Source organism: Somniosus microcephalus, chromosome 2 (assembly GCF_052327205.1).
Source record: "Somniosus microcephalus isolate GS21.2 chromosome 2, FLI_Smic_1.0, whole genome shotgun sequence".
Taxonomy (NCBI): domain Eukaryota; kingdom Metazoa; phylum Chordata; class Chondrichthyes; order Squaliformes; family Somniosidae; genus Somniosus; species Somniosus microcephalus.
In genome coordinates, this window is record NC_140988.1 from 135,643,566 (window position 1) to 135,670,042 (window position 26,477).

General features: G+C 43.5%; 1 protein-coding gene across 1 annotated transcript in view; it reads left to right on the forward strand.

Moving 5' to 3' along the window:
• The window catches only part of mettl14 (methyltransferase 14, N6-adenosine-methyltransferase non-catalytic subunit), a 104,597-nt gene that overhangs the window by 34,079 nt on the left and 44,041 nt on the right, over positions 1-26,477 (forward strand). Inside the window, exons 3-5 of the mRNA XM_085965120.1 lie at positions 6,668-6,682; positions 7,271-7,358; positions 15,603-15,680. Of these exons, the coding sequence (XP_085821246.1) occupies positions 6,668-6,682; positions 7,271-7,358; positions 15,603-15,680 (181 nt within the window). The remainder of the gene's footprint in view (positions 1-6,667; positions 6,683-7,270; positions 7,359-15,602; positions 15,681-26,477) is intronic.

The window sequence follows — 26,477 nt, forward strand, 5'->3', positions numbered from 1 at the left end:
TGAGATCCCCTCTCATTCTTCTAAACTCCAGCGAGTATAAGCCCAACCAACGCAATCTCTCCTCATATGTCATTCCTGCCATCCCAGGTATCAGCCTGGTGAATCTTCGCTGAACTCCCTCCATGGCAAGAACATCCTTCCTCAGATAAGGCGACCAAAACTGCACACAATACTCGAGGTGTGGTCTCACCAATGCCCTGTACAACTGCAGCAAGACATCCTTGTTCCTGTACTCAAACCCTCTCGCTACGAAGGCCAACATACCATTTGCCTTCTTAACTGCCTGCTGCACCTGCATGCTTACCTTCAGCGACTGGTGCACAAGGACACCCAGGTCTCGTTGCACTTCCCCTTCTCCCAATCTATTGCCATTCAGATAACAATCTGCCTTCCTGTTTTTGACACCAAAGTGGATAACCTCACATTTATCCACGTTATATTGCATCTGCCATGCTTCTGCCCAATCACCCAATCTGTCCAAATCATCCTGGAGTTTCTCGACACCCTCCTCACAGCACACACGCCCACCCAGCTTTGTGTCGTCTGCAAACTTGGAGATGTTACATCTAGTTCCCTTGTCTAGATCATTAATATATATTGTGAATAGCTGGGGTCCAAGGACCGATCCCTGCGGTACCCCACTAGTCACTGCCTGCCACTCAGAAAAAGACCCGTTTGTTCCAACTCTGCTTTCTGTCTGCCAACCAGTTCTCTATCCAAGTCAATACCTTGCCCCCAATCCCATGTGCCTTAACTTTACACGCTAATCTCTTATGCGGGACCTTATCTAAAGCCTTTTGAATGTCCAAATACACCACATCCACTGGTTCCCCCTTATCTATTTTACCAGTTACATCCTCAAAAAATTCCAGTAGATTAGTCAAGCACGATTTACCTTTTGTAAATCCATGTTGACTTTGTCCGATCCTGTCACTGTTTTCCAAGTGCTCTGCTATTACATCTTTTATAATGGACTCCAGTATTTCCCCCACTACCGATGTCAGGCTTAAAGGTCTGTAATTCCCCGTTTTCTCTCTACCACCTTTTTTGAATAGTGAGGTAAAGTTAGCTACCATCCAATCCATGGGTACTGTTCCAGATTCCATCGAATGTTGGAAGATGATCAGCAATGCATCTGCTATTTCTAGGGCCACTTCCTTAAGTACCCTTGGATGTAGATTATGAGGCCCTGGGGTTTATCGGCCTTCAATCCCGTCAATTTCCCTAACACCATTTCCCTACAAATACTGATTTCTTTCAGTTCCTCCCTTTCATCAAACCCTATGTTCCCCGACATCTCTGGGAGGTTATCTGTGTCCTCCTTTGTGAAGACAGAACCAAAAGATGTATTTAGTTGGTCTGCCATTTCTTTGTTTCCCATTATAAATTCCCCTGATTCTGACTGTAAGGGACCTATGCTTGACTTCACCAATCTTTTTCTCTTCACATATCTATAAAAGCTTTTACAGTCAGTTTTTATGTTCCCAGCAAGCTTACTCTCATATTCTATTTTACCCTTCTTAATTAATCCTTTTGTTGAATCCTAAACTGCTCCCAATCCTCAGGTTTACTGCTTTTTCTGGCCAATTTATATGTCCTCTCCTTGGATCTTATGCTATTCCTAATTTCCCTTGTTAGCCACGGTTGACTCACCTTTTTTGTTTTATTTTTATGCCAAACTGGGATGAACAAATTTTGTAGTTCATCCATGCGGCCTTTGAATGTTTGCCATTGCCTATCCACCGTCAACCCTTTGAGTGCCATTTCCCAATCAATCCTACCCAACTCGCGCCTCATACCATCGTATGGATTTTCAGAAGGCCTTTGATAAAGCCCCGCATAAGAGGTTAGTATGCAAAATTAAAGCACATGGGATTGGGAGTAATATATTGGCATGGATTGAAAATTGGTTAACAGACAGGAAACAGAGTAGGAATAAATGGGTCTCTTTTCGGGTGGCAGGCGGTGACATAAGAACATAAGAAGTAGGAGCAGGAGTAGGCCATACGGCCCCTCGGGCCTGCTCCGCCGTTCAATAGGATCATGGCTGATCCGAATCTAGACTCTGGTCCACTTCCTTGCCCTCTCCCCGTAACCCCTAATTCCCTTATCTGCTAGGAAACTATCTCCGTTTTAAATTTATTTAATGTTGCAACTTCCACAGCTCTCTGGGGTAGCAAATTCCATAGATTTACTACCCTCTGAGTGAAGAAGTTTCTCCTCATCTCAGTTTTGAAAGGGCAGCCCCTTATTCTAAGATTATGCCCCCTAGTTCTAGTCTCACCCATCAGTGGAAACATCCTCACCGCATCCACCCAATCAAGCCCCCTCACAATCTTATATGTTTCGATAAGATCGCCTCTCATTCTTCTGACCTCCAATGAGTAAAGGCCCAACCTACTCAACCTTTCCTCATACGTCAACCCCCTCATCTCCGGAATCAACCGAGTGAACCTTCTCTGAACCGCCTCGAGAGCAAGTATATCTTTTCTTAAATATGGAAACCAAAACTGCATGCAGTATTCCAGGTGTGGCCTCACCAATACCCTGTATAACTGCAGCAAGACTTCCCTGTTTTTATACTCCATCCCCCTTGCAATAAAAGCCAAGATTCCATTGGCCTTCCTGATCACCTGCTGTACCTGCATACTAACCTTCTGTGTTTCATGCACCAGGACTCCCAGATCCCTTTGTACTGTAGCACTTTGCCGTTTCTCTCCATTTAGATAATAACTTGCTCTTTGATTTTTTTCTGCCAATGTGCATAACCTCACACTTTCCAATATTATATTCCATCTGCCAAATCTCTGCCCACTCACTTAGCCTGTCTATGTCCTTTTGCAGGTTTTTTATGTCCTCCTCACTCCCATCTTTGTATCGTCGGCAAACTTGGATATGTTGCACTCGGTCCCTTCCTCCAAATCGTTAATATAGATTGTAAAGAGTTGGGGTCCCAGCACTGACTGCTGCGGAACACCACTCATTACTGATTGCCAGCCCGAGAACGAACCATTTATCCCAACTCTTTGTTTTCTGTTAGATAGCCAATCTTCCACCCATGCCAGTATATTGCCCCCAATCCTGTGATTTGTTTTATCTTGATCAGTAATCTTTTGTGTGGAACCTTGTCAAATGCCTTTTGGAAATCCAAATACACTACATCCACTTGTTCCCCTTTATCCACCCTGTATGTTACGTCCTCAAAGAATTCGAGCAAATTTGTCAAACATGACTTCCCCTTCATAAAACCATGCTGACTCTGTCCTATTAAATTATGTTTATCCAAATGCTCTGTTACTGTTTCCTTAATAATGGACTGCAACATTTTACCAACCACAGATGTTAGGCTAACTGGTCTATAGTTTCCAGCTTTTTGTCTACTTCCCTTCTTAAATAAGGGTGTTACATTAGCAGTTTTCCAATCTGCCGGGAGCTTTCCTGAGTCCAGGGAGTTTTGGAAAATAATCACCAATGGGGTACCGCAGGGTTCAGTGCTTGGGCCCCAGCTATTCACAATATATATCAATGCTTTGGATGAGGGAACCAAATGTAATATTTCCAAGTTTGCTGACGACACGAAACTAGGTGGGATTGAGAGTTGTGAGGAGGATGCAAAGAGGCTTCAAGGCGATTTAGACAAGTTGAGTGAGTGGGCAAATACATTGCAGATGCAGTATAACGTGGGAAAATGTGAAGTTATCCACTTCAGTAGGAAAAACAAAGGCAGAGTATTATTTAAATGGTGCTAGATTGGGAAATGTTGATGTACAGAGGGACCAGGGTGTCCTTGTACACCAGTCACTGAAAGCAAAAATACAGGTGCAGCAAGCAATTAGGAAGGCAAATGGTATGTTGGCCTTCATTGCAAGAGGATTTGAGTACAGGAGCAAGGATGTCTTACTACATTTATACAGGGCCTTGGTGAGACCACACCTGGAGTACTGTGTGCAGTTTTGGTCTCCTTACCTAAGAAAGGATATACTTGCCATAGAGGGAGTGCAGTGAAGGTTCACCAAACTGATTTCTGGGATGGCAGGACTGTCTTATGAGGAAAGATTGGGTTGACTAGGCCTGTATTCACTAGCGTTTAGAAGAAAGAGGGGATCTCATTGAAACGTATAAAATTCTGACAGGGCTAGACAGACTGGATGCAGGGAGGATGTTTCCCCTGGCTGGGGGTGTCTAGAACAAGGGGTCGCTGTCTCAGGATACGGGGTAGGACATTTAGGACTGAGATGAGGAGAAATTTCTTCACTCGGTGGTGACCCTGTGGAATTCCCTACACAGAAAGCTGTGGAGGCCAAGTCACTGAATATATTTAAGAAGGAAATAGATAGATTTCTCGACACAAAAGGCATCAAGGGGTATGGAGAGAGAGAGTGGGAATATGGTATTGAGATAGAGGATCAGCCATGATCATATTGAATGGCCTAGTCCTGCTATTTTTCTATGTTTCTTCTATCAGCCCCAACATCACCAACAACAACACCAACCTTCTCCGCCATCACCTGATGCTGCACAGGACCTGACAACATTGCTGCCCGGGAGGCCAGTGATTGCATCACCATGGCCAGATTTACTGCACTTGACAGTTAACCCTGGCTGCCACATGATGTGCAGTGCTCGTCGGTGTTTGCAGCACCTCAATGCTGCAGAACACTTGACAGCACAACTATCAAAATCAATGTGGCCGTGGTCCCTTTAAGGAAACCGGCTGATGACGCGTCATCAAATGATGTCATCAGACTCGCTTCCTCTAATTGGCCAGGAACCCCGCAGGGTGGGCTTAACCAGGCCGATCCAGTGACCGTCATTTTCACAGAGCAGCTGCAGACGGGAGTGGGACCGGAACCCGCCAAACGGCTCTCCCGCCGCCATCCCGCTTCCACAGGGAAAATCCAGCCCAAAATGTCTGAACAGGTTGCAGTTTTCTTACAGCAATCTAGCTGTAGTACCTTGGTACGTTTTCCTAAGTTAAAGGTGCTATATAAATGTAAGTTGTTGATCCATCTGCAAGAAGTTTCCCAGTTTTTGCCAGAAATAGTGCATTATAACATTTGTACCGATCTCTTCAATGAGTACAAATTATTTGAACAAACCAGAAGATAATATCGCAAATATTTGGCACACTAATATTTTTATATTGCACGTAGATCAAACCAACTGAACTGCAGTTGAATCCACATATGTGCAACTTTGATGTAATAAAATATCTGGCTTTAATTAACAGTAACATGGTTGAGAAAGTCCAAGAGCACATCATTTTTTTGTGAAATTTGTTTCCATGCATGTAGTTTGTTCCAGTTTTGTTTCTTTATTGTTTTCAGTAGAGTTGCATGCAAGCTTTGTTAACAACGTTTACTTGTCAGGTTTGATTCAGAGTTTGTGCTCACCAACTGACCTAGGGAAGCATTAGGGCTGATTTCTGGGCTGGAGAGGAGAATAACCTTAGCAAACGTTTCTGCTTTCGGTCACTGCCCAGTGATTCCTATCAGAAAGATTGTGTGTGGAAATCGAGTGAAGGCAGGGTGCAACTGTGATTCACTTTATGGTGGAATAGCATGCTGACACTCACTACCTCGTGGGTGCAAACTATCTAAGCTCGCTTGTAAACAAAGGTCATTGGGCTATGTTTTGGAGGGGTGCTGATGCATATGAAACCCCATACTAAAGCAAAAGTCAGCACTTAAGAGTGAGGAAGAGAGTAAAGGGAAGTCATTTAAGGGATAGAAACTTTTTTCATCACCATTCTTGATCGAATGTATGTAGTAAGGTTCGACTGCTTCACAGTGTGGTTAACATTGGATTAAAAATGCTTTGTAAACAGCGTTTTTTCAGAGAGGCTATAAGGGTTGTCTACTGTGTAAGTGGAAATATCAGATTGGTACAGTAGTAGTAGCTTTTCTTAGGTCAGGTTGAGGCACAGTCTGTCCTGTCCTAGGAATGAGTGATGCTGATAGTGTCAAAAATGGGAAAACATTTAGTATAAGTTGCCTCTGAGCGCTAAAAATAATTTGGAAAAAATACCCACTGCTTTACCTTGACATAGTGCTTGTATTTTTGTCTCCTTCATCTTGAATGAAAACAGCATTCCTGCATAATTTTCATTGAATATGGTAGTCTTTTTTAAAGAAAAATGCCACAGTTGACAATAACAAGAAAATCTCAGTTCAGCGTAGAGAAGATCATTTTTTGTGAGCCTGTTAGCCTATGCATTTTGTTTTGAGATGTTTCTGGAGGAATGAGTACTGCTCTTTTCTACTATATTTAAAAATGCTTTAACATTTGACATGGAGTATTTCATATTTACCTTTAAACAGCACTGAATTTTTTGCGGATTGCAGTTAACATAGCTAAAAATTTGTAGTATGTTACCAAATTGTGATTCTTTGGTACAGTTCTGTCACCATCAGCTTTTTGTATGTGTAAAAATGCTTAATCACTTCATTAGAGATTTGGGATTAAACTTTGTTTCCTGTTTCTCTACGTTGCAGTCATTATGCATCAAAAATATTCACCAAAACTGGAACGGATGGGGCAACTTTGTATGCAGATATTTGTTGATGAATCTTCTAGCTCAAAGTTTCAATTTTTTTTTAGTGAGAAGTCCAATTTAGTCAAAACATAATTTTAGATCATGATGCATTTTTGTTTCCTTTTTTTAAAGGAGCAGACTATTTTGGTGAGTACTTTTATAAGAAAAATTATTTCTCCAATTGAGTTGATGGAGAATGCAGCTTTAATATTGGCAAACTCCTCCTGTGGTGGGGTCCTGTTAAAAATCCTTGATCAATTTAAGATAGAGATTTTGGTTGAACAAACTCCAAATATTCTTTTGGATTGTGACAGCATTTTGAATTTTAATTAAAATGGAGCATTGTTGAGACCCCTGCCCCGTCCTCTAATTGCATTTTATATTTGGACTAAAGCTTTTGATCCCATATTAAAGCTCCATTTGTCCCCAGTAGTATAAACGCCATAATTTATTGTAGAAAAATTATTTTACTCTGCCAACATTGTTAACTTGTAGAATATAAATACATATTTGATAGTATAGCTCACTTGTGTAAATTAATTTGTAGAAGGGGAGGGGTAAGAAAGATGATTCAGATACAAAATTTAGAGCATAACAAGAACAATTTGGGTTACTTGTACACTTTCTGTAATACACTCTGCATGTGCATGTAAGTGAAATGTTCTTACAGCTGTGATAATTGCTTGCAACTGATGCCTGTTTAAAAAAACAAAATGCTTTGTTTGATGCTTCTAGGGCAACATACGACACATCTGCACCGACTACCAAGCGCAAATTTCCAGAAGAAGGGGAAGCTAGTGAAGAAGAATTTGAAGAGTACAAAGTAATTACATCTCTGCAATGTCTTTTGTGTTTTTTCAAATTCCAAACTAAAATTGACACATGTGCTAACCAATTTCTTTTATCTGGTCCATCCTATATGACAGAAACATTTGAACAAAAACTGTAAAATATTTCCAAAGAAACTTAATTTATAGCTCCGCTTATGACATTCCTCGCAAGTGTGTATCTCATTAAAAACATCTGCTGCAAAATTAAAATCATGCCATAAAATCATGAGATAAGAGTCTCGTTTATTGTGAAATTGAGTAACCTTACTTGACTATGATTTCTTGCAGAATAAAACTTAGTTCCCCTTTGATTGCACATATTGCTGTCACAAATTGCAGGAAGGGTTTGGTCTAAGTTTTAACTATTTACTTGTAAGCAAAATCATCTGAAACATGTGCTGTTGTGTGGACCAGTACCTTTTATCTAATTTTATTTCTAATTATGAAAGCCGCTAGCTAGAAGATACTTTGCATCTGCTTTCTGTAATTATTTTAGGATACCAGAAATGTTTGCTACACCTCTTTTAGTCCAGTAACAGTAGAAGTTATCCCATAACTGAGCCCAATTTCATAGAATTTTACAGCACGGTAGAATGTAATTTCAGCCTATGGGCCCATGGTAAACCTATGAAAGAGCCGCTTAGTCCCATTCTCCTACCTTCCCCTGTACCTTTTAAATGTTTTTCAAGTACTTATCTACTTCCCTTGTAAAAGTTATTTTTAGTGCTGTTCCACCAGTTTCTTTTTGTAGGATATATTGGCCCAGAATTTGCAGTTGGGATGACTGCAAACTGGCAGCATTCGCTGTGATTTTGCTTTTTAAAACTGACCGTAACTTCGGGATTTGGCGCATGCGAAAATTCTGAAGTTGCGGTCTGTCATGAGCAGCTCAGAAACTGGTTGCACTGTGGCCCCCCCTGTCGTCGCACACACAGTCAGCAATCTCTGTAATCGCCCAAATCAGGGAAACTGACACAAACCTCAGCTCTTCCGCAGTAGCTACGATGTTAAATTCCTCACTAAAAGTTAGAGCCAAAGGGATTAGATGTAACTGGGGTTTTAACAGCATTATTTCTGTTGTGTATGTACCTTTAAGAGAAGAACTGATTTTTATACTGCAGTACCGGCAGTGACCACACCTGTATATAAAGCCATAGCAGGCTTCTGTACTTCAGTCTTAAGTTATCCTCTGTTCAGTAAATACCTGTTATTATTGTTCTCCTGCAGTCCGTGTATTATTGATACTCGGACACTACACTGGCGACGAACAGGTTCGAACTCGCCTGCAGTACTGCATCACCTCACGGGGATCTTTCCCTGAGGAGAAGCTTATTGGAGGTCGAAGTCAGAGCAACGGGCGTCGACCGCGGGCAACCGCCCATGGATCCATCAGAGTTCGGAGAATTGCAGGGGAGGCTGTGGAGAGCTGGGCTTGGCTCCCCAGTCAAGGTATTCCAGCAAATCGTGCTGGTAGCAGGTAGTGCGCTGACCCTTCCGGACTGCGGCGGGCTCGAGCTCGATTGAGCGGCTCTGCAAAGGGGCCGTGCAGCGTCGTCGGGAGGAAAGAGAGAGGGTGGAGCGCACAGGGCGTGGTCGGTGCTCAAGAACCGGGCAGCGTAGAGAAAATAAAATGAGGGGAAGGAAAAGTGAGACCCGTCGGTCGCCGCCATTACCCTGTAGAACGCTAGGAGCAGCGTGGCAGCAAGGGGAAGAAGAAAAAGCGCGGGAGGTGCCATTTTAATCCATTGGGGAAGAAGAAAAAGCGCGGGAGGCGCCATTTTAAATCACCCAAGATGCCGAAGAGTGGCAGTATCACTGCTTTCGACAACGAGGTAGAAGACTGGACCACGTATGTGGAAAGAATTGAAGTGTACTGCAAGGCAAATGAGGTGGCCGATGGAAAGAAGGCGTCGGTATTATTAAATTTGATGGGCGCGAGAACGTACGGCCTATTGCGGAATTTAATTACCCCAGCTAAACCAATGGAGAAAAGTTTTGAAGAGATTGTTAATATCTTACAGGAACACCTAAACCCTACACCGCTGCTGATAGCAGAAAGATTCAAGTTCCATAAAAGAAACCAGCACAAAGATGAGAGCAATGCTGACTATCTTACGGAGCTACGCAAGTTATCGAAGCACTGCCAGTTCGGAGCAGGACTGGCAGACACCTTACGGGATAAGTTTGTCTGCGGGCTCCAGAGTGAAGGAACCCAGGAACGACTACTTTCGGAAAAGGACCTGATGCTAGAACAGGCTTTCAACGTGGCAGTATCCTACGAAGCAGCAGCACGGGGAGCTGCGGAAATACAACAGAAACCACAAGAATACAGCGCTAATGAAATGGCGTATGGAGCAGAAAAGTGCTATCGCTGCAGCAGAACAACCCATGATCAGAAGGACTGCTGGGTTAAGGACAAAGTATGCAGGCAATGTGGGAAAATGGGACACCTAGCAAGAGTCTGCAGGTCGGGAAAGAAAACCAACACTAAAAGAACTACTAAGGAAAAGTACAAGAAAGTAAAGAAATTGACAGACAGTAGTTCGGAAGATCAGGAGAGTGATAATGGCTCCGGGAGCAGGAGACTAAGTTGTCTAAAGTTACACAACATGATCGCAAAGGAGGATCACCGAACCATTTGGGTCACCCTCATGATAGCAGGGTCCCCAGTAAAGATGGAATGGGACACAGGATCAGCCCTAACTGTCATGAATCGACGAGACTATGAGCGGCTATTCTCACACATACGCTTGAAGGACACGTCCATTGTATTGAAGACATACACGGGGCAAAAAGTTACCCCAGAGGAAAAATAAGGGTGCCAGTTAAATACAACGGCAAGGAAACACAGAAACTGTATCTATATATACTACCAGATGGAGGACCACCATTATTGGGACGTGAATGGATCCAAAAAATACAATTGGATTGGCATCCCATTCAGGCGCTAACTGTGACTGACAAAAAGGATGATGACGTCACACCTGGACGACTGTCAAAAATTCTAATTGACGCGAAAGAGATGTTCCAACAAGGACTTGGGACTCTAAAAGGAGTAACGGCAATGATAAAAATCGAAGATAACGCAAACTCAAAATTTGTTACGGCCAGACCGGTACCGTACGCGATCCGCCCAGCCGTTGAAACAGAGCTGGAGAGTCTGGAGCGTTCGGGTGTGCTGTCCAAGGTGGACTGCAGCGAGTGGGCCACACCCATCGTTCCTGTAATGAAGAAATCATTGAGCAGCACGCCTGGGGAGCCGAAGAAGGTTCGCATCTGTGGGGACTTCAAGGTAACTGTGAACCTAGTCCTGCACACAGTACAATATCCACTTCCACAGATAGAAGATATTTTCGCCTCACTATCTGGAGGGAAACGCTTTACGAAGATTGATCTGGCCCAAGCGTATCTACAAATGGAAGTGGAAGAAGCATCTAGGAAATACCTCACGATAAACACTCACAAAGGCCTTTACCAGTACAATCGACTGGTATTCGGGGTAGCATCAGCCCCGGCTACTTGGCAGAGGGCAATGGAACAAGTCCTGCAAGGGATCCCGGGGACCCAGTGTTATTTGGACGACATCCTGGTTATGGGCGAAAATGACAGTGAACACCTTGCCAACCTGGAGCAGGTGCTTGCTAGATTACAGGAATATGGGCTATGAGCCAACCGCCCCAAATGCGAGTTCTTCAGGAGACAAATCTTGTATTGTGGCCGCATGATTGATGAGGAAGGGTTGCATAAGTCGCCGGACAGGATTGAGGCTGTAGTCAAGGCTCCAGCACCGGAAAATGTGTCGCAACTGAGGTCGTTTCTCGGGTTGGTGAACTACTACCATAAGTTCTTGCCGAATTTATCTACAATTCTGCACCCACTGAACGCCCTGCTGCAAACTGGAGTAACATGGACATGGAGTGATGAGTGTAAGCGTGCCTTTCAGAAATGTAAATGCCTAATCACTTCAAAAGAAGTATTGGCCCACTACAATCCAACACTACCGATTCGGTTGGCATGTGATGCGTCTCCCTACGGCATCGGAGCGGTGCTGTCACACAAATTCCTTGACGGTTCAGAGAGGCCAATAACCTTTGCGTCGCGCTCGTTAACCTCAGCCGAGCGTAACTACGCCCAGATTGACAGGGAGGCCCTCAGCCTGGTGTGGGGGGTGAAGAAGTTCAATCACTATCTGCATGGGCAGAAATTCACCCTACTGACGGATCATCAGCCCCTGGTCTCCATTTTTAACCCAAAAAAGGACGTTCCGGTGATGACGGTGCAACGGCTGCAAATATCGTCACTTTTTCTAGGGGCACATCAGTACGACAGAGTACAAGGGTACGAAACAGCATGGAAACGCTGATGGGCTGTCGCGCCTACCGTTGCCTACGGTAGAGGAAGCACCTGCAGTGGACCCTGTTGAGATATTCCATGCGACCATAGCCGAATGTCTACCTGTTACAAACTCAAGTATAGAGAAGGAAACCCGAAATGACCCGACACACACTCAGGTCTATGATTTGACGGTGAAGGGATGGCCAGCACATGGCGACTCACTGTTGCCAGCATTCTCGCCAAGGAGAGAACAGCTGTCAGTGTGCCGGGGGACCTTGATGTGTGGATCCCGAGTGGTAATTCCACCCAAGTTGAGAGATAGAGTGCTCAATGAGCTTCATGAGGGTCATCTGGGAGGGGTAAAAATGAAGAGCCTAGCCAGGGCGTTTGTGTGGTGGCCGGGAATCGATAAAGAAATCGAGGATATGACCAAGAGATGCACAGGATGCCAGAAGGTCCAAAACGCTCCTCCACAGGCCCCGCTACATCCATGGGAGTGGCCCTCATCTCCATGGCAATGGGTACACATTGATTTTGCTGGTCCATTTATGGACTCAATGTTTCTAACCACCGTGGACGCCCATTCGAAATGGCCAGAGGTCATCAAAATGCCCTCCACCACCACGGAGAAAACTATTGCAGTCCTACGGACCATCTTCGCCAGGAATGGCTTGCCAGAACAGATTTGCTCCGACAATGTGCCACAGTTTGTGTCCGAGGATTTCCGGAGGTTTCTGAGGAATAATGGGGTGAAACATTACACATCTGCCCCATATCATCCAGCCACAAATGGATTGGCTGAGAGGTTTGTTCAGACCTTTAAAAAGGCAATAAAGGCGATGTATAACGACGACATACCACTACAACACAAGGTGGATAATTTCTTGTTTGCTTACCGGAATGCGACACATGCAGTCACCAACCAAGCTCCAGCCATAATGTTCTTCAACCGAAGGCTAAGATGTCACCTGGATTTGCTCAAACCAAACATAAGACGAGATGTTGAGGAAAAAGCAATTCCAGCACATCAATGAGAAGCCAACCAGGAGCTTCAAGATAGGGCAACCAGTCTTGGCCCGCGACTACCGAACAGAAAAATGGCAGCCAGGAACGATATGCACACAGCAGGGACCACTAATGTACACAGTGGACGTTGGAGAGAGCATCGTGAGACGCCATGCTGACCAGATTCTAGAGTCACAGGAACAAGCCAAACCCATACCACGAGCAGGTGCACCTGGTAATCAACCCGAAGTACAGATTGCGTCTACCTCCGAAGCAGTGGTATTGGAAGCTGACGAAGCAACCAATGACAATGAGCCAGAATCGACTCCGCCGCAAGAACAGGACACTCGAGAAAGGCGCTATCCAGTCAGGATCAGGAAGCCTCCTCAAAGACTGAACTTATAAATGATTATTTCAGTTGATGTATATAGTACAGAGAAAATTGTAATTATAATTAGTTATTATTTAGTTGTTAAATGAATGTTATGTACTGTTTACCTAAAAGGGGAGGAATTGTTGTGTATGTACCTTTAAGAGAAGAACTGATTTTTATACTGCAGTACTGGCAGTGACCACACCTGTATATAAAGCCATAGCAGGCTTCTGTACTTCAGTCTTAAGTTACTCTGTTCAGTAAATACCTGTTATTATTGTTCTCCTGCAGTCCGTGTATTATTGATACTCGGACACTACAATTTCTACTAAACAAACGTTAAGGGCCTAGAAAACTAACTTTCACTTTGGCAATGTGAAATTTAAATTTTTAAGCAACTTTTAAGGTTATCCATCTTTATTTCAGGTTTGCCTTTTCCCCATGTGAGAGCCCCAATCTTTGTTTAAAAAGTTAGAATTTTAAGAGCTTACTCACTTCCTTGTTCATTTTCTGAGAATTCTGCCTTTTGCTTGGCTGCTTAAACAGCCTCTTCCCGTCACAACAGTTCGCACAAGGAGATCCCCATTACACTTTGTTGATTTGAATTGAAGGTCGGAAAGCTTGATGTTCTTGATACAGGGATCGCGAGATCCTTGTGCGAAGTGTACTTTGGGGCCAGCAGCGAACTCCTTCACTTTGCTGCTGACTCCAAGTTCTGGGCTATCATGTTCTAACTACCTTCTGTTTATATATTTTAAGAAGTGTTCTAATTTAACCCTTTGTTTCTTTTTGTTGATGATCTTAAGGTTATGTCCACTTGCCAACTCAACTGACCAGTGGAAATGTGTTTTCTGATTTACTTCATTAAAACTTTTCATAGTTTTGAATGCCAGATCTGCTTTTGACCTCTGCTCCAATAAAGTTTGTTTTTTCTAGTCTCTCCTTATAACTAAAGTCCATTATCCATGCATCATTCTTAGTGAACCTTTTCTGCACACTCTCCATAACCACAATATGCTTCATAAAATAGGACACCAACACAATATTCTAACTAGCATAAATAATGATTTGCATAGGTTTAGCTTTTATATTCAGTGCCCTTATTTATAAAACCTAGGATTCCATGTGCTTTTTATCAGCAGTTTTATCAACTTCTCACTCTTTCAAAGATTTGTTTTTTTGCTCCTCGGCTCCTTTTTAAAATTTTGCTATCTGTTGTATATTCTCTGTCTTCCTCCCAAGATATATCACCTCTCATTTCTCCATTTAAGTTTCATCTTTTGTGAACGGTTGTCCATAACAATTTCATGCTATCCATACTGTACAGCAGTTGAAGAAATTATATTCCTCTTGTAATGAAAAAAGGAACATTCCTATATAACCCACACCCCAGAAGCATATGGATCAGTTCAAGAGGGCTTTGCTTGTGGTTAAACTATTGAAATTTATTGTTGGGTTAAAACTCTTCTTAAATCAACTATTAATATAGGATACCAGTCATGTTTCTTCACAGAAAAATAATAGTTTTCAGTTTTTCTTGTATTAGTTTTCAGATTTAAATATACTAAGTTGAAGAATCTTAAGTTAGTGTTGTCTAATGCATTAGCCACTTTCCACGTGTGGCTAAATGAGAATACAGATGTGGCTAATTACATTTGATTAGTAAATAAAAAAAGTTTAATAGCCACTGTTGGGCATGTGTTCTCCATGCTTATACTTGCATTGGCATATGCATGTTGTGCGTTTGTTAGTAAAATGGTAAGACGAAAAGCAGAGTGTACGAGTGCTTTTTCGATGTTGAGTGTTTTACTTCCTTGGCTACTGAATGGTGGTTAATGTTTGTTAAGCAAATATACACGTGTGAAGTACATGTACCCGCATTGTGTGAGTGTGTGCGAGATGTTTTCTACTGAAATTTGTGCATGTGGCCAAAACAGTGTCACTGTAGCCACACCCTTGGCTAGTCAGCAATTTGAACTGGAACACACTAGCCTAAGTCAACCAAAAAGCAGGCCCAATTTAATAATTATGTTTAGTTTTAAGAAAAATTGAAACGTTTGTCAAATGTGAAGTGAAGAAGCTCTCAAATTCATGTTGTGATGACAGTTAAACTTTATGTAGTGTACCTAGTGTGTTTCCTGGGGTTGATCTCCGGTTGTGTTGTTGCTATTAAAATGCATAGAGCTGCTCATGTCTCCACCCCATCAGTGACATGACCAGAGGGGTATGGAGAGGAGGAGATATGATTTGGCCTTTGGCATAGGAATTTTGATATTTTAAAAAAAATTCAAGGATTACTAATTTTATTTGAAATGCACATGTATTTTATTTTACATTGGAAAGCTGAAGGTTGCACTGTATCTTGAGCAAAATATTCTATGCAGCCTTTACAAGTAAGACACTCTAAAATAGCTGCTACAAATGTGCAGGAATCAGCCCAATCAATCCTCTAAGTGGAAGCTACTCTTAGAATCTTGGATCTATTTTAATGTTCACAAATATAAGTTACTTATTTTGTTGGCAGGATGAAGTGGTGGAAGAAGAAGAAACAGAAATGCAATATAATGAAGAGATCTATAAGGATTCCAGCACATTCTTAAAGGTAAATACATTTTCAGCTCAGGATTTTTTTCTATTGGATATTGCTAAAATAAAGTAAGCCACAAGCAATCAATAGTACTGCATGCACTTGTGAATTTATTTAACACTTTTTCTCTCTCTCTCTCTTTAAAAGAGCAGTATGGCTTAAATGGTATTCATCGTAGTAAAATTGGTATTCCTGTGGTTTAAAAAAAATAAAATAAAAATAAATATTCACAGGATCTGGGTCAGGCAAGCAAACATAGAAGATAGGAGCAGGAGTAGGCCATTCGGCCCCTCGAGCCTGCTCCGCCATTTAATGAGATCATGGCTGATCATCCAAATTCAGTACCCTGTCCCTGCTTTCTCCCCATATCCCTTGATCTTTTAGCCTTAAGACATATATCTAACTCCTTGAATATATTTAATGAATTGGCCTCAACTGCCTTCTGTGGTAGAGAATTCCACAGGTTCACCACTCTCTGGGTGAAGAAATTCCTTCTCATCTCTGTCCTAAATGGCTTACCCCTTATCTTTAGACTGTGACCCCTGGTTCTGGACTCCCCCGTCATCGGGAACATCCTTCCTGTATCTAGTCTGTCTGGTCCTGTTACAATTTTATAAGTTTCAATGAGATCCCCTCTCATTTTTCTAAACTCCAGCGAATATAAGCCCAATCGACCCAATCTCTTCTCATATGTCATTCCTGCCATCCCAGGTATCAGTGAATCTTCGCTGCACTCCCTCGATGGCAAGAACATCCTTCTTCAGATAAGGCGACCAAAACTGCACACAATACTCAAGGTGTGGTCTCACCAAGACCCTGTACAACTGCAGCAAGACATCCTTGCTCCTGTACTCTAATCCTCTCGCTATGAAGGTCAACATACCATTTGCCTTCTTAACCACCTGCTGCACCTGCATGCTTACCTTCAGCGACTGGTGCACAAGGACACCCAGGTCTCGTTGCACTTCCCCTTCTCCCAATCTATTGCCGTTCAGATAATAATCTGCCTTCCTGTTTTTGCCACCAAAGTGGATAACCTCGCATTTATCCACATTATACTGCATTTGCCCAATCACCCAACCTGTCCAAATCATACTGGAGTTTCTCGGCATGCTCCTCATGGCACACGCCCACCCAGCTTTGTGTCGTCTACAAACTTGGAGATATTACCTCTAGTTCCCTCGTCTAGATCATTAATATATAATGGGGCAGTAATTCCTCCCCAAACGCGTGAGTACGGAAGGGGTACTCACGCGTCTGGTCGGAGGAAATGCCGGTTTTCAGCATGCACAGCGCATGCGCTGAAAACCGGCATTTCCTCTCCTCTAACCCAAGAGTTGAAGAGGCTAGCGCGTGCGCTGTAGGGGGCAGCGCGTGCGTCTTGGATTTCCTCTGTTTTGGGGGATTTGCGCATGTGTAAAGGCCTCCGGTCTTTACGCTTGTAAAAAGCACACGTAAGTATTTATTTTTACAAGTAAGTGGTGTTTTAGTGCAATTTAGAATTTTTTTTTCCACAAGTTTATTATTTTAAAGAATCTACAATAAGGTAAGTTTAGTTTTAGACCCTTTTTATTAAAAATTTATTTTTTTCAAAAAAATTGTTTAAATTTTTTTTTAAACTTCTTTATACTTAATTTAATGATTGGGATGTTTTTTAAATTTTTATTTAAAGTTTAAATAGTGTTTTGGGCCCCCGTAGTTTTCATGAGTTTGACAGTTCTTACACTCAAACTCATGAATGAACCTTCCCCTCCCTTGATTGGTTGTACAGTGCTCACCGGATCCCAGCCAGCACATCGCACTATCTACACCGCTGGATCAGGTAAGCACTGCGCGCTGACATCTGAACCGGGCCTGTGACAGGAAATGCAAGCAGGCCCGGGCTTCAGATGTTAGCGCGCAGGGTGAGTGCAGATCGGGGGCTTGCACGCGCGGCAAGCCCCCGACACAAAGTTCTGGGCCATTGTGAATAACTGGGGTCCTAGCACCGATCCCTGTGGTACCCCACTAGTCACTGCCTGCCACTCGGAAAAAGACCCGTTTATTCCAACTCTTTGCTTCATGTCTGCCAACCAGTTCTCTATCCAAGTCAATCCCTTGTGCTTTAACTTTACACGCTAATCTCTTATGCGGGACCTTACCGAAAGCCTTCTGAAAGTCCAAATACACCACATCCACTGGTTCTCCCTTATCTATTCTACCAGTTACATCTTCAAAAAATTCCAGTAGATTAGTCAAGCACGATTTACCTTTTGTAAATCATGTTGACTTTGTCCAATCCTGTCACTGTTTTCCAAGTGCTCTGCTATTACATCTTTTATAATGGACTCTAGCATTTCCCGCACTACTGATGTCAGGCTTACTGGTCTATAATTCCTCATTTTCTCTCTACCACATTTTTTGAATAGTGGGGTTACATTAGCTACCCTCCAATCCATGGGAACTGTTCCAGAGTCTCTAGAATTTTGGAAGATGACCAGCAATGCATCTACTATTTCTTGGGCCACTTCCCTAAGTACCCTAGGATGTAGATGATCATCCCTGGGGATTTATCGGCCTTCAATCCCGTCAATTTCCCTACAAATACTGATTTCATTCAGTTCCTCCCTCTCATTAGACCCTATGTTCCCTGACGTCTCTGGGAGGTTATTTGTGTCCTCCTTTGTGAAGACAGAACCAGAGTATGTATTTAATTGGTCCGCCATTTCTTTGTTCCCCATTATAAATTCCCCTGATTCTGACTGCAAGGGACCTATGCTTGACTTCACCAATCTTTTTCTCTTCACGTATCTATAGAAGCTTTTACAGTCAGTTTTTATGTTCCCTGCAAGCTTACACTCATACTCTATTTTCCCCCTCTTAATTAATCCCTTTGTCCTCCTTTGTTGAATCCTAAACTCCCAATCCTCAGGTTTTGCTGCTTTTTCTGGCCAATTTATATGTCATCTCCTTGGATCTTCTACTATCCCTAATTTCCCTTGTTAGTCACGGTTGAGTCACCTTTTTTGTTTTATTTTTATGCCAAACTGGGATGAACAAATTCTGTAGTTCATCCATGCAATCTTTAAATGTTTGCCATTGCCTATCCACCGTCAACCCTTTAAGTAACGTTCCCCAATCCATCCTAGCCAACTCGCGCCTCATACCATCGTAGTTTCCTTTATTTAAATTCAGGACCCTAGTCTCTGAGTCAACTTCTTCACTCTCCATCTTAATGATGAATTCGATCATATTGTGATCGCTCCACCCCAAGGGGCCTCGCACAACAAGATTGCTAATTAATCCTTTCTCATTACATAATACCCAGTCTAAGATGGCCTGATCTCTAGTTGGTTCCTCGACATATTGGTCCAGGAAACCATCCCGTATACACTCCAGGAATTCCTCCTCCACAGTATTGTTACTAATTTGTTTAGCCCAATCTATATGTAGATTAAAGTCACTCATGATAACTGCTGTGCCCTTATTGCACGCGTCTCTAATTTCCCGTTAATGCCATCCCCAACCTCAGCATTACTGTTTGGTGGTCTGTATACAACTCCCACTAACGTTTTCTGCCCCATGGTATTTCTCAGCTCTGCCCATACAGATTCCACATCATCGGAGCTAATATCCTTCCTTACTATTGTGTTAATCTCCTCTTTAACCAACAATGCTACCCCACCTCCTTTTGCTTTTTGCCTGTCTTTCCTGAATAGGCAATATTCCTGAATATTGAATACCCCTGGATGTTGAATTCCCAGCCTTGGTCACCCTGGAGCCATGACTCCGTAATCCCAATTATATCCTATCCAACCTTTATTGCCTATCCCTAGGTGATCTGAGAAGATAGCGATGGTAGGCCTTCTCCTTAAACCTTGCAGTCCTTGTGACGATGATTCCACCAGGGTGATTCGGTTACCAAAAACTTACTAGTTACAAATATTGTGTAAAATAGATTTTTTTTTAACCTAAAAAAAATTGTACAGGAGCAGTCCTGCTGCATTGGCATCTCCACCATTTTAAATGTGGTTAAAGAAAGATGACAACAGAGCTATTTCATCACCCACAGCTTGACTTGTTTCCCCTGCAGAATGAAGTAAAGTAACAGAGACAATGGTGTCTGTCTTCATTTTCCCCTCTAGCTGTCACAAAATTGGAGGGATGTAGGGTCATGAGGAATAAGGATATGTAAATTTTATCTTAATTAAGCCTGAGGTCTAGTTAAAAATATATTAACTGCATTTATATAGCAGCTTGAATCTAGTAAAATGTCCCAAGACATTTCACAGGAGTGTAATCAGACAAAAATTGACACCGAGCCAAAGAAGGAGACATTAGGACAAGTGACCAAAAGGTCAGAGATAGGTTTTAAAGAGTGTCTTACAGAAGGGGTGGCGGGTGAGTGGAGATGTTTACGGTGGGCATTCCAGAGCTTGTAGCCTAGGCAGCTGAAGGCACGGTCGGCGGGGAGAAGGAAGTCAGGGATGCGCAAAAGGCCAGAATTAGAGGAATGCAGAATTCTTGGTGGGTTGTAGGGCTTGTGTCATCTGTGTATCTGGGCAGCTCATTTCCCTGCAGGGTGCATTGAATGAAAAACCATTCTATCAGAATGGTAAGAAATAATTAGGATCAAATTTAATAATTCCCATTGTCTCAAAGCTAATAACATGCAAAAGTAAACCGTCTAACTGGCCTGTGTCTCATTGCGTAGCATATGAACACTTCCAGTCACCCAGGCCCCTACCCATCGTTTGTTTACTGGATTTAATTTGGAGTCAAAAATGCTGGATTTAATGTACAGGAAACTCTCTTTTTTAACCGGTACCTAAAATCCAGAAATCTCTCTCAACCGGCAAAATTCAGGAGTAGGTTCAGGTAAGTTTTACTATATATTAGTGGCCGTGTAGCCAGGGTTCCTGGATCTGTGGCTGTGTAACCGGGGTTCCAGCACCTGTGGCCGTGCAACAGGGACTCCTGGATCTGTGGCCGTGTAACCGGGACTCCTGCACAAGTGCCTTGTAACCGGGGCTCCTGCACCTGTGGCTGTGTACAGGGCTCTCGTACCTTGGTAAGTATACCTCTCTCTAATCCGGACTTTTTGATTAACCGGCGCCACGCCGATCCTGTCGGTGCTGGATAAAAAAGAGTTTCCTGTACAAGGAATATTTTAAATTGACAGAATTCTGCTCTGGCAATACCAGCAAAACTCAATGTTACAAATGTACAATTATATCGTACCTGATCACTTCTCAGATGAAATACTTACGTGCCCAAATAACTGATGTATGCAAATGCAGTAGCTATTTTGTGCACATCAAGACCCTACAAACAGCTATGAGATTAATGAGCAGTGTATCAGTTTTTAGTGGTGCTGGTTGAGGAATAATGCTAGCAAGGATACTCGATGAAATCCCTCTTCCTCAAATTGATCTATTGGAATAGGTAGAGGGGGCCTCGGTATACCCTGTCATCTAAAAGACATTGGCTCTGAATTCACGGTTGGTGGCGTAGCTAAGGAGTACGCCGTTGACATCCGCACGTGGCTCGTGCAAAACCCCCTTCGAGAAGTTGCTTTTAAACGCTGTGGAATTGTGCACAGCATACTGCCCCATGGATCCCAGGAGCGCATCGTTGAGCATATGCAAATTTGGGATCACGTTGGGGTGGTGCTCCTTTCACTTTCTGACTCTTAGCCAATCAGGAAACAGAGGAGATTGCTGATTTGCCCACAACTCATTTAAAATAATTTAGCAGCCAGATATGCTATTTTATTAATACACTAGCTGGGGGGGCGGGGGGCGGCGTTGCCAGGGCAGTTTAGAGGGCCGCGCGGTTGACGGCCGGCCGCTGCTGCTCCCCTGCTCTGTGTCTCGGGCCGAGCGGTTGTGAGGCCCGGCCCGAGTGACCCCAACTCACCTCCCGCTCCGGAAAAACGGGGAAAGGTAGGAAAATTAATGAGATTAGATAAGTTAATTACTTTCTAAATCATTTTTTTTTAAAACAATGTGTTTTAAAAGCAACGTTTTTTTTTTAAGACGCAGAAAGCGGGGAAAAAGAAAGGAAAAGTTTGGAATCAAGATGGTGGCGACTCACCTCGGTTCAGAAGGATAAGGCCCGGCCACACGCGCACCGATTGGCCCGGCGGCACACGCCAGCAACCCGGCGTACGATTGGTCGAGGTCACTCTGTCGCTAATGAGCGGAACGTTGAAGGTTTTTGGGATACCGCGGGCGCGATTTTAGCCCGGCCGAAACGTAAATACGCTTAAAACCGTCTCGGAAGCGTAAGCTTTCTTTGGAGGTAACGCGCGCGTAGGTACGCCCTGTAACTTTCGAGCGCATAGCCCGACAGACGCACAGGCGATGACAGACAGACAGAATGACAGACAGACAGATGTACCGATTTATATATATAGATAAGATTACAATCATTGCAATAGTATTTAATACGCAAACCAAGATTTCAACATTAATAGAATTCGACCAAACACTGAAAAGTCTTGAGATGCCTTTTACTGAAGGTGTCCTTAAAACAATAAAACCCGATTAGGATGCTTTTTATACAAAGCATGCAGCTGAATTTACTTCAGCTCTTTAATTCTGGGCCATGACAACATAAATCTATAATTACAGTCCTATTGAATTTGTTTCTCCTCTATTAGACTAACTAACTTTTGATTAATTTAAATAATCTAAAATCATGAAAGTGAATTAAATCCTATCTAAATAGAAGTTGGGAAATAATTAAACCAAAACTACAAAAGCTTTTGGGCAGCAAAGACGGTGACACAAAAAGGCCCTGTTTTCAAACTCGAACAATTGAAATACAATTTCAGACTATAACCTCGGCCCCTATTTTTTTTTCTCTCACATGGCAGCTGTTGATTCTGCCATTGCCATTTATACCTCATCTAGAGTCATCTTTTGTTTCTTAACTTGTCCCATTACCATCTCCTTTTGCCGTGCACCATCATCTCTTTTTTGTCTTTTAATCTCTCCTGCCTTCCACCCTATCACAGACCTTCCCTTTGTTCTTTCCTCCCTTTCCCTGCCCCACACTTGCTTAAAGATCTGTTACTTCTCCAACTTGTTCCAGTTCTGGCGAAGGGTCAGCAGCCTGAAACGTTAACTCTGTTTCTCTCTCCGCGATGCTGTCTGACCTGCTGAGTGTTTCCAGCATTTTCTATTGTTGTTTCGAACAAATTAAAGTTTCTTTCAAAGTTTGTATCCACTCAGACACAAAACAGTGCCTCAATGTTACGGACTGTAGCATAAACCTAGCTCAACATTAATGCAATTTGCTCGTCGCCCCTCCCCTTACACTGCAACAGGCTTCCTGTGCCTGTTTGCACCAGATGTAAAAAATTTCAGGGTAATTAATATGGTGGGCAATTAACCCAACTTTTCGGCAGCACATTGATTTGAATGAGGAGGTGAAACGTGCAGCGAAGCCTATGCGCAGACGGAACTCGAGAGATCGCAAGTTCGGGATTTAGCGCATGCGGAAATCCCGAACTTGCAGTCTATTTCAAAGGCGTTATGATGGTGTACTCTTGAGAGTATGTCATCATAACAACCGTGAATTCAGGGCCCTAAATTCTGACAATGCAGCATTCCTGCAGTACTGCATGTATTGTCAGCCTAGATTTATAGGTTGAAATCCCTGCAGTGGGATTTGAACCCACAACCTCAGGAGAGTATTACCAAGTGAAACCAGCTGACAATATTGCTACAAATGTTGTAATCTCTGGATTACTCCCGGTGCCACGTGCTAGTAAGTATAGGAATAGGAAGATAGAACAGATGAATGCGTGGCTAAAGGGATGGTGCAGGGGGGAGGGCTTTAGTTTCCTGGATCACTGGGTCTGCTTCTGGGAAAGGTGGGACTTGTACAAGTCGGACGGTTTACACCTGAACCAGGGGGGAACCAATATCCTTGCGGGGAGGTTTGCTAGCACTGCTGGGGAGGGTTTAAACTAACTTGGCAGGGGGTTGGGGTACAGAGTGGAGCTATAGTAGGGGGTGATTTACGGCCAAATACAGAGGGAAAAACAAGTCAGCTGGGAAGGCAGAGCAAATATGTGAAGGCAAAAGAGAATATGGCAGGGCTGGAAGGCATTTATTTTAATGCAAGGAGTCTTGCAAATAAGGTGGATGAACTGAAGTTGTTGTTGAACACATGGGAGTACGATATTGTTGCTATCACGGAGACATGGTTGAGGGAGGGTCAGGACTGGCAGCTCAATATTCCGGGGTATAGAATCTTCAGGCGAGACAGAGGGGGGTGTAAAAGGGGAGGGGGTGTTGCAATATTAATTAAGGAGTCAATTACTGCTGTAAGGAGGGATGATATATTAGCGGGTTCCTCTAATGAGGCCATATGGGTAGAACTTAAAAACAAAAAGGGGGCAAGCACTTTGCTGGGAGTGTACTATAGGCCCCCAAACAGTCAGGGGGAGATAGAGGAACAGATATGTAGGCAAATCTCAGAGAAGTGCGAAAATAATAGGGTAATAATAGTGGGGGATTTCAACTTCCCCAATATAAATTGGGACAGTCAGAGTGTGAAAGGCTTAGAGGGTGCAGAATTCTTAAAGTGCATCCAGGAGAGCTTTTTGAGCCAACATGTAGAAAGTCCTACAAGAGAGGGGGCGATACTGGACCTAATTCTGGGGAATGTAGCCGGGCAAGTGGTGGAAGTGTCAGTAGGAGAGCATTTTGGCGACAGTGACCATAATTCGGTGAGATTTAAGGTGGTCATGGAAAAAGACAAAGACGGCCCGGAAATAAGGGTTCTAAATTGGGGGAAGGCCGATTTTAATATGATAAGGCAGGATCTGGCCAAAGTGGACTGGGAGCAGCTGCTTATAGGAAAATCCACATCAAAACAGTGGGAGACTTTCAGAAGGGAAATAGAGAGAGTACAACGCCAACATGTTCCTGTAAAGGTCAAGGGTGGGACCAACAAGCAAAGGGAACCTTGGATGACAAGGGATATACAAAAATGCATTAGAAATAAAAGGGGGGCTTTTGGCAGTGACTAAAGACAGAAGAAGCCCTAGAGGAGTATAAAAAGTGCAGGGGCATACTTAAAAAAGAAATTAGGAGGGCGAGGAGGGGCCATGAAATAACACTGGCGAGCAAAATAAAGGAAAATCCTAAGATGTTTTATAAGTATATTAAGGGCAAGAGGATAACCAGGGAAAGGGTAGGGCCCATTAGGGACCAAAGTGGCAATCTGTGTGTAGAGCCAGAGGATGTAGGCGGGGTTTTAAATGAATTTTTTGCATCTGTGTTCACTATGGAGAAAGACGATGCAGAAATAGAAATCGGGCAAGGGGACTGTGACATACTCGAACATATTAGCATCGAGAGGGAGGAGGTGCTAGCGGTTTTAGCGGGCCAAAAAGTGGATAAATCCCCAGGCCCGGACGAGATGTATCCCAGGCTGCTGTGGGAGGCAAGGGAGGAGATTGCAGGGGCTCTGACACTAATTTTCAGAACCTCTCTGGCCACAGGGGATGTACCAGAGGACTGGAGAACAGCTAACGTAGTACCATTATTCAAGAAGGGTAGCAGGGATAAACCAGGGAATTACAGGCCAGTGAGTCTAACATCTGTGGTGGGGAAATTATTGGAAAAAATTCTGAGGGACAAAATTAATCTCCACTTGGAGAGGCAAGGATTAATCGGGGATAGTCAGCATGGCTTTGTCAAGGGTAAATCATGTCTAACAAATCTGATCGAATTTTTCGAGGGGGTGACTAGTGGGGTGGATGAGGGAAATGCTGTGGATGTGGTTTACATGGACTTCAGTAAAGCGTTTGACAAAGTCCCGCATAGGAGACTGGTCAAGAAGGTAAGAGCCCATGGGATCCAGGGTGCCTTGGCGCGTTGGAGCCTAAACTGGCTGAGTGGCAGGAGGCAGAGGGTGATGGTCGACGGTTGCTTTTGTGACTGGAAGCCTGTGTCCAGTGGGGTAACTCAGGGATCGGTGCTGGGTCCCTTATTGTTTGTGATCTACATAAATGATTTGGATGAGAATGTAAAAGGTATGATCAGTAAGTTCGCAGATGACACGAAAATTGGTGGGGTGGTAAATTGCGAGGAGGAAAGCCTCCGGCTACAGGACGATATAAACGGGTTGGTCAGATGGGCGGAAAAGTGGCAAATGGAATTTAACCCTGAAAAGTGCGAGGTGATGCATTTTGGACGGACAAATAAGGCAAGGGAATACACAATGAGTGGTAGGACCCTAGGAAGTACAGAGGGTCAGAGGGACCTTGGTGTACATGTACATAGATCCCTGAAGGCAGCAGAGCAGGTAGATAAGGTGGTTAAAAAGGCATATGGGATACTTGCCTTCATTAGCCGAGGCATAGAATATAAGAGCAGGGAGGTTATGATGGAGCTGTACAAAACGCTGGTGAGGCCACAGCTGGAGTACTGTGTGCAGTTCTGGTCGCCTCACTATAGGAAGGATGTGATTGCTTTGGAGAGGGTGCAGAGAAGATTCACCAGGATGTTACCTGGGATGGAGCGCCTCAGCTATGAAGAGAGGCTGGACAGGCTGGAGTTGTTTTCCTTGGAGCAGAGAAGGCTGAGGGGGGACCTGATTGAGGTGTACAAAATAATGAGGGGCATAGATAGGGTAGATAAAGAGGAACTTTTCCCCTTAGTGGGGGGGTCAATAACAAGGGGGCATAGATTCAGGGTAAGGGGCAGGAGATTTAGAGGGGATTTGAGGAGGAACTTTTTCACCCAGAGGGTGGTTGGAATGTGGAACTCAATGCCTGAAAGGGTGGTGGAGGCAGGAACCCTCACAACATTC